This window comes from Lepidochelys olivacea (genome assembly GCF_965140295.1).
Source record: "Lepidochelys olivacea isolate rLepOli2 genome assembly, chromosome: 10".
Classification (NCBI taxonomy): domain Eukaryota; kingdom Metazoa; phylum Chordata; order Testudines; family Cheloniidae; genus Lepidochelys; species Lepidochelys olivacea.
The window spans coordinates 63,451,864-63,464,563 of NC_140420.1; the positions used below are offsets into that span (position 1 = coordinate 63,451,864).

General features: G+C 40.2%; 1 protein-coding gene across 1 annotated transcript in view; it reads right to left on the bottom strand.

Moving 5' to 3' along the window:
- Positions 1-374: 374 nt before the first annotated feature.
- The window catches only part of CYP19A1 (cytochrome P450 family 19 subfamily A member 1), a 39,972-nt gene continuing 27,646 nt past the window's right edge, over positions 375-12,700 (bottom strand). The window contains exons 6-10 of the mRNA XM_084640492.1: positions 12,006-12,120; positions 8,169-8,283; positions 7,286-7,448; positions 3,323-3,564; positions 375-1,138 (exon numbers count right to left, since the gene is read on the bottom strand). Of these exons, the coding sequence (XP_084496618.1) occupies positions 887-1,138; positions 3,323-3,564; positions 7,286-7,448; positions 8,169-8,283; positions 12,006-12,120 (887 nt within the window). The 3' untranslated portion in view covers positions 375-886. The remainder of the gene's footprint in view (positions 1,139-3,322; positions 3,565-7,285; positions 7,449-8,168; positions 8,284-12,005; positions 12,121-12,700) is intronic.

The following is a 12,700-nucleotide window of genomic DNA, read 5'->3' on the forward strand; positions in this document are numbered from 1 at the left end:
TGGGTGTCGGGCTCCATACTTTTCAGTCATGATTGGGCATAAATGGTGTGAGGTGAAGACACTTATGGAGCTGCTGTGGCTATGACTTTGGGCATAGAGACCTTGGAAGCCTACTGCAGTTGTCTCAAATGCTATCTATTTCTTGATACCTTTAGAATTTAATATAATCAACAAAATGTATCTAACCTAATCATTCTTTGATCTTATCTGTTTAATATACCAGAAGGAAAAACATTGCAGAGGGAAAAATTGTTTCAAACTTCTCATTCTATAGACAGTATATTGGTAAACTGGCTATATCCTCATTACCCTTAGAGGAATTTAGTAATTGCTATAGATAAATACAGTTCATACATTTCCCAGTGTTTCTCATACTTTATACTTTATTTCTCATACATTAGTAGTGTTCACTAAAATGTTTTTGATGACAGATAATTAGACCTGTTATAACAACAGCTGATGATGCTTCTTGCGGGGGCCCACCTCTGCCAAAACAAAACAAAAACCCTTCACAGCGAATCCCAACCATATCACGCAAGCCTGCAGGCATGGAACACTCAGGACTTGCAGTGTCAGAAGCAGAACAGAATTCTGTTTGAATTGGATGTTTTTTAAAAAGTAATGACATTTTCTGCATGCAACATCTTATCAACTGAAGACAGCACTTGTCTATATACTTGGAACTTATTTATCAGTTTTGAATAGTGACCAGAACCTGGTTCTGCTGTGCAGCAGAACACGTGATCACCTAGAGCAGCAATGCATTAAGAACAACAAAATGTTTAGTTCAGAGCATGCGTGACTGCACCTAGGAGGGTGGACATTTCTCAGAATTTGACTACAACCTCAGAAACCTTAGACCTCTGAGACCACTAGTGATGTGTTGTTAGTCATCCTGACACTTGTCTATGTTTCTTCTTGGCATGAGAAACATCTCCAAAAAGGGCTGTCGTTCATTTGGGTGCATGGATAAGTCATTGCTTTTCTGGATGTTGTTAAGGCCTCTTCCTTTTGGGGTCTGTACTCTGTACCGTCTCAGAAGAGTCACCAGGATCGCCTTCATCATTACCATGGCAATAAACTTTCCTACACAGCCACGAGGGCCAAATCCAAATGGCTGAAAGTAGCGAGAAGGAACCTGTGTGAAACAATCAGAAAGGTGTATTGAAAGCTCATAGAACAATTTCCAGAACTGAATTATTAAGAATATCATTGAAATCTCTAAGCATTTTATGGGGAAATCTTTAGACAGATTCTTTTTGGTTTAAGTATTTTTTTACATGTAGACTTCCTGGCCTTAATATCATTTTGTTTGTTTTTATCCTTTTTTTTTTTTTTTTTTAAAAAAAAGATCAAATAAAAAAACTTGTGGAAATAACATTTAAAATTGCAATCTCATTCTATGACCTCAAGAACTGCAAAAGTGAGGCAGCCAAATTCTGCTGACTACAGTGGTCTTGCACAGGGTGTGAATGAGGGCAGGAACTGGTCTCGGAAGCTGGAAATATGTGTCTGGATTCCAATGATATCATAATCTCATCAGTTAACTTATTGATTGGTGTGGGTTGCTGTTCATTTAGAATAATGTGTGTTATGTGGCAAACAGAATGAACTAAGTCAGATTGTATTGCTCACATTACATTAGTTATGAATCCCAAGAAAATGTCTGCTTTAAATACTTGCTCAAAGGGGAATATTTTTAGCAGCAAAATGAGTTTAGAAAGCAATCAAGAAATCCACTGAGAGAAATGGTTAGAATGGAAATAATGGATAAGATTGATGAAATAATCTAGAGTGAATAATTAACTTGATAAATTTAGCCACTTTTTCTCTTTGTGAATTTTCCAGAATGATGAATTCTTGGGCTGAAGATTGTGTGCAAAGTTCATTGTTGGTAGTTAACTATCAGCATGAAAATATTCGCCTTGTTGGTTAGTTTTGATTGGTTGGACAGAGTACATGATACTATTTATTCTCTGACTGGATGAATGTAAATCCTAGGATCTCATTTCTGGTTTGAATCTTCACATTCGAGAGTTCAACTTTAATTTATGGCAAATATCCCCTCATATTTTCTTAATTGTTTCTGCAAAGATCCCCACCAGTAAACATGTTTCCTAAAACATTCACTAAAAATTAGCACAAAATGGGTGTCAAGGATTCTTCTATTCACTTTTTTATTTGAATATTATGTGTGGATGTTTTGGAGGTATTTTCCAAGAGCTAATAAAAGGTTTGAATAGGTAACAAAACAGAACCCACACACTGAGTATACAACAGGTGCTACTAAACCTCTGGGAAACATTAATACTAATGTTACCCTCAAACCCTTAGCATTTGGCAGGTTACTAGAGCATGGGGGAGGGAGTTTGCATAGTGGGAAAACCCACAAAACCAGCATAAGGAGGTTTGCCTTATACAATCAATATGGGGATGTACCTGTTTTAGGAGAAGATCGTGTCAAGCCCTCCAAGTTTGCATGGCTTTTTGGCCTGCTACCTCTTGAAGTTAAGGAACTCAATACTTGCTTCAAACCATTAAAGCCTGATAATCCTAAGTGCCTCTTGAGAAGTGCTAAATTGATCTTAAAATTTCATAATACATGTCCTTTACCACTGCATGCATTGCAGTATCTTCCGCTTACTTCCAGTTAATTTGATCAAAAGCTGAGGAACCAAATAATTTGTGTTATAAGTAATACACCCCCCGACCTCTATTTTGATACATTTTTACCACTTGAAACAGCTCTTAGTGGATAATCTAATTTCTAGCTATGGAAAGCAGCCATTTAATTAATGACAAGCCAAAATTCTGAATAGGAGAAGCAGAAAAGCCCAAGGAAGACCCCGATGAAGTGAGCTGTAGCTCACGAAAGCTCATGCTCAAATAAATTGGTTAGTCTCTAAGGTGCCACAAGTACTCCTTTTCTTTTTGCGAATACAGACTAACGCGGCTGTTACTCTGAAACCTGTCATTAATAGTAAAAGGTGATTGCAAATAAGTTTTGCTGTTCATACATTGCTGTTGACATTGGGCCCAATCCTACAAGTTGCTGAGGAGGCTATCCCCAATGGTACTACTTGTGTGCTTACACTTAAACCTTTCCTGAGGCGCTTGCTGGAGTGGTGCCATTTTGCTCAGCATCATGCATGATTGAGCCCACCATAATCATTATAATGTGCTATGAAAACTGATGTGCTTACATGGATAACGAGAAACTGACTTGTGGAAAGGACTTAATCCAATTAAAAGGAAGACCCATTCTGCATTTTAATTAGAAATAATACTCTATCCCCTAGCAGAAAGAAGACAGGAAACTTACGTTCTTCTCAAAATTTTTGAGAGAAAACTCATTAGGCTTTGGGAAGAATTCAAGCTTATGCATACGTCCAATGTTCAGAATGATGTTTGTCCCCCTTTTCACAGGATAGCCATCAATTACATCATCTTGTAAAGCCTTGCGCATGACCAAATCCACAACTGGCTGGTATCTCATACTCTCATTAATAAAATTCTCCACAACCTTTAAGTTTGACATGTCATTGCTCTGTACGTCTCTGTCACCTTGAGGAATAAAGCAGACAAAAGAAGTTGATTTTGCTATTCTAATTTTACCTGATTGATATTTGAAATGTTGCAGTTGATGCCAGAATGGTTTTGGAAATCTCTCCATTCAGTAAAAATGCTGTCTCCTTTCATGATACATGGTGACAAGGAGCCTATGGGTTCTTGTGGCTTTGTGTTGCCTCACATACTACGGAAGCCAGCCATACTGTTTACCAACATGGACACTATGTGACTAATAAAATGATCTGCCCCAAAGCCAAATCTCCTCTCTCCCACACAGTCTGGCTCTAATCCTGCTGCCATTGAAGACCATGGAAAAACTGCTTCAGTTCAGTGGAGCAGGAGCAGGGCCTTGTATGAAACTGATTTAACATGCCATAGATTCTTAAGCTGAAGGGCCAGATTCACTGACATGTGGCACAGGCTGTGCGTGTAAATTACACCTCCAGTGCACCAGTAAGGCCCTGTGCTGAAAGATGGGGATACATACAGAAGGAAGGCAATTAGCATTTCCACTGCCTTTCTCTCTTAGGGGTCGCACTAGTGGGGGAAGGCAGGAAAACAGGGCTAAGACCTGAAGGTTTCTCTACACAATATGACAATGAGCACTACGGAGGTGTGATTTTGAAAGCATACTAACATGTTGAGCACTAATTGGTCCATGTAGACCCTGCTAGGTCATTCTAGAAGTTTCCTAGTGGATTTTAATGGAGTACTATTTCAGAGTTTTCAAATTATGAAACGTTGCTGCATCATGTAGATGAGCTCTGGTTCAACTCCTGTTGGAGTCAATGGAAAGACATTCATTCATTTAAATAGAAATTGGATCAGGACTTTAATTCCTGCCAGGAACCAGGAGTGATATAGGAGATACAATACCCACTTCTCGGCCATCCACTCTTAGATTGGTCTACTGATCTCTCTATCTACCTTACAATGATGAGGACCATGTAAGTGTAGTGTATGAGATCTTTTCAGACATCTGCAGGAGCCCTACTATGGCTGGTCAGAATAAAATTCCCCAAACATTCATGAATTGGCAAACTGTGATTAAAACAAAATTGAAACCTTTCATGGTGATGGGTTGATTAAAATAAAACTCCACTGAAAACCAGGCAGGATTCTGATGGAAGCCTACATGCCAGGGGTTTCAAAACATGCCTGCCAGGCAGGTTTCCATCTGAAACCTTCCTGGTTTTCTGACAGCTCACCTGTCTGGCTTCTTGGGAATCTGGGCTTATAGGCTTCCAGCTCCTTGATGGGGAGCTGAGAGCCCAGAATCCTTGGTTCCCAGTATTTCAACTCCTTAACAGCCCAAACTCCCAGGGTGCTCTGCACCGGAGCAGGCCACCTGGAAGGCTGTTTCAGAGTGGGAGCTCCCTGTACAGATGAGGAGAAAACGTTTAATAGAAATTTTTGAAATGTTTGGGTTTCATTCTGAACTGTAATAAAACCAGACTTGGAAATCTCTCAACCTCCACAAAATGGAAGTACCCTTCTCTGCCCAGCTCTACTTGTACTCCCTCAGTGCAGGGGACAGTGAATCTCACCCAAATTTTACAACTATCCTATACTAAAATATTTATTTTTTAAAAAGTTAGCTAACTGTTGAACCTATTTGCTGTCTTCGCGCTGTTCCAGTACAGTTCTGTATCCTCTTCAGTGAACTTTAATGGAATGGTGCAGGGGACAGTCATGGAATTTTTTGAAATCCTGGCAATTACTGGAACTGTTTGAAAGCTAAACATTGGGAGAAGTAAACTTTCGGTCAGTTGTTCAAAGGAAACAAATATTTCTGAAAGCTTCCCTGCTGTATTAACTCTATCTTCTGCTCTCCCAAATGAGTCTGCCTTCAAAATTACAGGTCTTTCTGAAAAACTGGAGCCTAAGGCAGCAGGGGTTAGATCTTAATATGGGCGGAAAACTCTGTATTAGTAAAAGAAAAATAATTAATTAAACTTACTATCTCGCCAAGGTACACAACACTGACTGGGGAAATCACTGATGTGTATGAGATTATAGGAGACAATTTACTTTAGAAAACTCAGCAGTCTGATACATTGTGGCACATGTGGGTTTTGCTGAGGCATTTTGTAGTTGATAGATATGAGGCTGCCTTTTGGCATTAAATTATAGCTGACTGCTTCTAGGAAGCCAAGTATAGTTGTGAAAGAAGCCTTTCAGCTACATATTAATGAGAACTGTTGTTACTCGTGTATGGCCCATGGGACTCAACACTTAGATATCAATGTGCTGACTTAACATACAAGTCCAGAGTTTGCTGGATTCACTTGGGTTACAAGGCTCCTGGCCAGCTAGAAAGACAGACACATCCACATGAAAGAAAGATAGAAAGAGAAGAGAGATGCAGCTTGCTAGCTGGAGGGAAGAAAGGTGACAGGTGCTGTTAAGCTCTGGTACAACATTGAAAATATTCTCAAAATAGTTTTGCACAAATGTTACTTATTTCAGATATGCAACTTGGTTTATAAGCAACATAATGAACCAAAATAAAGGAGCAGAGTGCCTGGAGATAATGGTGGATGAGAGTGAATGCAGTGAATATTTACATTGTTTTTTAGGCTGGGAAGAGAAATCAAAGAAAGGGAAGACTAAAAGTTTAAGATAATTTGTGGGTCTGCTGTTCATTAGCATCCCTCAGAGAAGACCAGAAAATGGACCAGAGTTTTAAAAATCCTCAAGTCATTCTCTTCAGCCATTTAACCATTTTTGTTGCTTTTGTTTCAGCTTACTCCAGTTGATCTACAACTTTCTACTAATGAGGTGCTCAAATTCAGGGAAGCAATTAAGCACATGTTTAAATCCATACGTATTCAGGAAGTATTTAGGGACATGCCTAAATCCTATTAACTTCTTTGGGATTTAAGTATAGGCTTGAAGCTAAGCACTTGCTAAAGTGGACTCTGAAGAGGGATGCTTCCCAGAACGGGGGCCTCATTTCAGTATTAGAAATGTGGCTTCACCAGTATCTTAGCGAGGGACTTTCACGATGCAGGTGATTCATCCTTTGGTGTGTCCATATAATATATCTTAATGAGATTGCATATTCAAAATAAAATAAAAGATTAAGTTTATAGCTAATAGATCAACTTGCAAATTCTGACTTTCTCTTTTTTTCATATGCTTTTTTGATTGCTTGAATGGTTTGACTATTATGCAGAAAATATTCACATGATAGATTTCTTAATTTAAAATTTTCCAGAGAGAATGTAGTATTTTTAAACAGCTTTTTACCTGTGCATACTATGTATACAGGGATAATATGATGTGAATAGTTGTTAGCTCAGCTAAGCTGGAGAGATCATACCTAATTTCACAGTTCAATACCAGTGGTTAAAAAGCACCATGAATCAGTTTCTGCTCTCAGTTACACCAGTGTAAATCCAGAATAATTCCACTGAGGTTGGTGAAGTGACTACAGGTTTATACTGGTGTAACTGAGGGCTGAGTTTGGTCCCATTATTCTAGCCGATTGCCTCTGATCCTAATTTATTATTTCCTTACTAGTTGTTTATCTTTTATCATTTTTTTCCACTCAGTTTTGAAAGATCTTTCTTTTTACAGTATTATGCAGCAAGATAATTATTGCACCTACTTCACAATAAATAAACTTTAGATTTTTCTTCCTGAAAATGATTAGATCACTGCTCAAGCATAATTAGTTTCCAACATCATTGTCTTTATAGACAGCCTTTACCTATAATAGCTTGGATTTCCTTCATCATATCCTCTTCCACTTTAGGGTGCTCTGCAATCAGTACTAGCATGAAGAAGAGAGTCACAGACAGTGTGTCAGGTGCAGCTATCATCATCTCCAGCACACACTGGTTCACATTCTCACCAGTCAGATCTCCACGACTCTACAAAATTCAAGGGGGCAAATGTTGAATGCTGGACTTGAGATCCAGCAAAGGTTCTTAGGTCAACAGGAAAGGGAGAATGTAGAATATGTAGACTCACTTGAAACAACTGGTTCAAGCCCTATCAGACTTTACTCAGTCCTTTATACTACTGGGAGAGAGAAGTAATAACCACTTCATGTGTCTCTCAGATGAAGCACTGAAAACCAGTGTCTTGCCTGGCATATATGATCCTATAACTCTTTTAAGAAAAGTAAGGGTTTGTGCTTAACCCAAATTCCTCCTCCACTCACTGTGCTGCAGCATACTGTGCACCATTCACTTGCTATACTCCATCACAGAGTGTACTTGATTGCCAGACATTCTGCATGGTTATGATTTCTGAAGCACTTGGGGATCCTTTGGAGTAAAAGGTGTTTATATAAATGGAAAATATATGGGCCAAGGAGAGGGTGGAGGGGATATGGGCATGAGCTTGAGAGCCTTGGGCACGTGGATATAACCTGGAAAGGTTCAGACAAGCAACCAAACATTTGGATGCAATTATTCAAAGCCTGGAACTTTGTTGCGATGCTCCAAACACTAATTAATTTGTATTAGTTTTAAATGACATTACTTTCTGCTATATAGGTTAAGTCAAACTCTGTTTACAAATCCCATTTTGTTCTCGGTGACAGGAGCATTTTGGACAAATTCATATTTTGTTCATATTCTCAGTACCTGTGCAAAAATCAGTTGTGATGCAAAGTCCATGTGGTCTTCCAGTTTTTCAACAGTGGAAAGTCTCTGTCGTTTCTGTTCTATTAAGATTTCAATTGCTTCTTTCAAATCCTTGCTGAAAACAGATAGAACCCAGTATATCTATAAACATCTGTGATATTTTAGTGCTTAGTAATGCAGGATGGGAAATGTAACAATAAAACAGACAAACAAAAACATTCTTTGGATAATTCTGTAGTGAAGCAGTAAAATAAGGCAGATTGCCTCTAGAGAAGTGAAAAGTGACGCTGTTCTTATAATGAACCTATAAGAGCATAGATTTGCCCTGCCAGACCAGATTGGTCCATCAACTAAGGTAATATGTCTCTAGCAGTGTCCAATACAGGTGGATCCAGAGGAAGGTGGGCAAACCCACAGAAAACAGGTAGCCTACTGTAAAATGCTGTACATGAGAGAGGAAAAAATTCATGACCATTATTAGACTTGATGAAAATGTGGCAAGGAATTTCACAACTTGACTATATACTGAATGAAGTCCTTTTTTGCACAAAACCATGGGAGCGTCTACACTTGCCAATGACTTTTTGCAGTGAAACTCAGATATGCCCAGTAAAAATAATGTGTGTTTTACTGGCACTATATTTGATGTTTTCCAGTGAGAGATTTGACTGCCCTCTTCGTGACCAGGGGAATCCCCAAAAAGGCACACTTATTTTATGTATAGTGATAGAGCCATTTTAATAACAACTGTAGAGGGATTAAAATGTCTGTAGTTGATACAATTTGTGTGGAAATACTGTATGCAGGAAGTCCTGATTAATGCATCGTCCTCCCTTCCAGTTGAATCAGAAACCTGTGGGAAACCCTGGTATGCTACAGTTCTCTAATTCAGTTCACTTTAGGTTCAGGAGTCTGTCACATTCACAGTAAGAAGTAGTGGCCACTAAAAATTCAACATTTGCCTGTAGTTGTCATCTAGCAGTAACTGAGCACCACGGTTATCTCCTTAAGACATACTGAGTAAAGCTCTAGTATCATACATACCATTGTGTAGTGACTAATGTTGGCATTTTAGAGATTGACTGGAGGCAGGATTTCACCTTCTATGTGAATTTTGCCATTGACTTCCCTGGGGACAGGATTTCCACCATGGTAGATAGCCTTCCTTCCTTAAAATCCCATGAGTTCTTGTGACACAATAGTATGAAAAGTACTTAATACACACGCTTTTATAGTGAATATTTTATCAGACTAGTCAAGGACATCTGTCCAAGTAAGGACAAAGTGACTGCCCGTTTGTTTTATAACCAGTCATTTTTTGGTAGAGGAAAACAAAGGAGACCCTGAAAACTCAGTAGAAAAGGTTTTGGTTGTTTTTTGTGCTTGTCGTCTTTAAACAGAAAGACGGCAAAACTAATGTGTTCCTATTTGAGGGAAAAGAGATGACAACCAGCATGATAAATGCTAAGTTTAAATCTGAAATGAAGAATTTTGGCAAAGATATAAGCACCAACAAGCAGGATTATACTGATTGCCTGATTTAACATTCACTATATTGCCATGACTATAAAAAGGACTTGCTGTCTCAAGGAATTGCCAGCCTTCTAGGTTACTACTGGAGCCCTGGTTGGTTAGGTAGTAAGTGAAAGTGGATACCATAAGATGGCATTTCACTGCCTGTGTGAAGTGAACTGGTGATTTTCAGTTTTATACCTGAGTTAGCACTAATGTGTGTCTCAGCAGAGAAACCAAGACTAAATTGAATTAAACTGAATGGTCCCTCTCATTCACTTTTAAAACAGAGAGAGAAAACTGACAAGCAAGAGTGACTCTAGGAAGGAGGGATTTATGTTACTCAGGTGATCTGTAAATCCGTTGATCTTAAACATAAAAAAGAAGCTTACAAGAAGTGGAAGGTTGGACATATGACCAGGGAAGAGTATAAAAATATTGCTCGGGCATGTAGGAATGTTATCAGGAGGGCCAAATCGCACCTGGAGCTGCAGCTAGCCAGAGATGTCAAGAGTAACAAGAAGGGTTTCTTCAGGTATGTTGGCAACAAGAAGAAAGCCAAGGAATGTGTGGGCCCCTTACTGAATGAGGGAGGCAACCTAGTGACAGAGGATGTGGAAAAAGCTAATGTACTCAATGCTTTTTTTGCCTCTGTTTTCACTAACAAGGTCAGCTCCCAGACTGCTGCGCTGGGCATCACAAAATGGGGAAGAGATGGCCAGCCCTCTGTGGAGATAGAGGTGGTTAGGGACTATTTAGAAAAGCTGGACGTGCACAAGTCCATGGGGCCGGACGAGTTGCATCCGAGAGTGCTGAAGGAATTGGCGGCTGTGATTGCAGAGCCACTGGCCATTATCTTTGAAAACTCGTGGCGAACCGGGGAAGTCCCGGATGACTGGAAAAAGGCTAATGTAGTGCCAATCTTTAAAAAAGGGAAGAAGGAGGATCCTGGGAACTACAGGCCAGTCAGCCTCACCTCAGTCCCTGGAAAAATCATGGAGCAGGTCCTCAAAGAATCAATCCTGAAGCACTTGCATGAGAGGAAAGTGATCAGGAACAGCCAGCATGGATTCACCAAGGGAAGGTCATGCCTGACTAATCTAATCGCCTTTTATGATGAGATTACTGGTTCTGTGGATGAAGGGAAAGCAGTGGATGTATTGTTTCTTGACTTTAGCAAAGCTTTTGACACGGTCTCCCATAGTATTCTTGTCAGCAAGTTAAGGAAGTATGGGCTGGATGAATGCACTATAAGGTGGGTAGAAAGCTGGCTAAATTGTCGGGCTCAACGGGTAGTGATCAATGGCTCCATGTCTAGTTGGCAGCCGGTATCAAGTGGAGTGCCCCAAGGGTCGGTCCTGGGGCCGGTTTTATTCAATATCTTCATAAATGATCTGGAGGATGGTGTGGATTGCACTCTCAGCAAATTTGCGGATGATACTAAACTGGGAGGAGTGGTAGATACGCTGGAGGGGAGGGATAGGATACAGAAGGACCTAGACCAATTGGAAGATTGGGCCAAAAGGAATCTGATGAGGTTCAATAAGGATAAGTGCAGGGTCCTGCACTTAGGACGGAAGAACCCAATGCACAGCTACAGACTAGGGACCGAATGGCTAGGCAGCAATTCTGCGGAAAAGGACCTAGGGGTGACAGTGGACGAGAAGCTGGATATGAGTCAACAGTGTGCCCTTGTTGCCAAGAAGGCCAATGGCATTTGGGGATGTATAAGTAGGGGCATAGCGAGCAGATCGAGGGACGTGATCGTTCCCCTCTATTCAACATTGGTGAGGCCTCATCTGGAGTACTGTGTCCAGTTTTGGGCCCCACACTTCAAGAAGGATGTGGATAAATTGGAGAGAGTCCAGCGAAGGGCAACAAAAATGATTAGGGGACTGGAACACATGAGTTATGAGGAGAGGCTGAGGGAGCTGGGATTGTTTAGCCTGCAGAAGAGAAGAATGAGGGGGGATTTGATAGCTGCTTTCAACTACCTGAAAGGGGGTTCCAAAGAGGATGGCTCTAGACTGTTCTCAATGGTAGCAGATGACAGAACGAGGAGTAATGGTCTCAAGTTGCAGTGGGGGAGGTTTAGATTGGATATTAGCAAAAACTTTTTCACTAAGAGGGTGGTGAAACACTGGAATGCGTTACCTAGGGAGGTGGTAGAATCTCCTTCCTTAGAGGTTTTTAAGGTCAGGCTTGACAAAGCCCTGGCTGGGATGATTTAACTGGGAATTGGTCCTGCTTTGAGCAGGGGGTTGGACTAGATGACCTTCTGGGGTCCCTTCCAACCCTGATATTCTATGATTCTATGATACTTACGCTGACTTTTCATATTTCTTGTACAGCCAAGAAATCTTAAAGAAGATGTCAGGTTTCAGCAAAAGTGTTTGCCAAGCATCGAAGTAGTTCTGAATTTTAAGCACAATGGCATTTTCTGAAAATTAAAAATAAACAAACAGCAATGTAAAATGTAAACTTCAATAGCTAGTTCACACAAATGTCACCCTAAACTGCACAATAAAGGCCTGCTCCTGCTGAAGTCAATGGGAGCCTGATCAGGCCTTAAAAGTAGGGTTTCAATATTATCATATTTCTCTTTTACTGCCATGGCATTGTCATTACTGACATTCAAATATTTTGTTTTAATGTGATAAATAGCAGCGTGAAATATTTTTAGACTCCTGTGCAGATTGTGCAGTTTGTAAAAACCAAGGCACTTCAGCTGAAAGGAGGCTGCAATGTGATAACCAATGCCAAGCCACCTCCTACACAAGTGGAGTGATGGTGGGTGGGGGATTACAAATGAGTGGAAAACTTTAAAAGCACATAATCGTGGGATAGGTGCCTGCAGGTACGTGGAAATCTTGTTTTGCAGATTTCACAAACTTTTGTCTGCCAACAAACATTCTGCAGCTGGCAATTTGGTACTTTATGTTTGCAGCATGCCCACAATAGAGGAAGTGTGGATTACTTTGTGAGCTGTAGCTCACGAAAGCTCATGCTCAAATAAATTG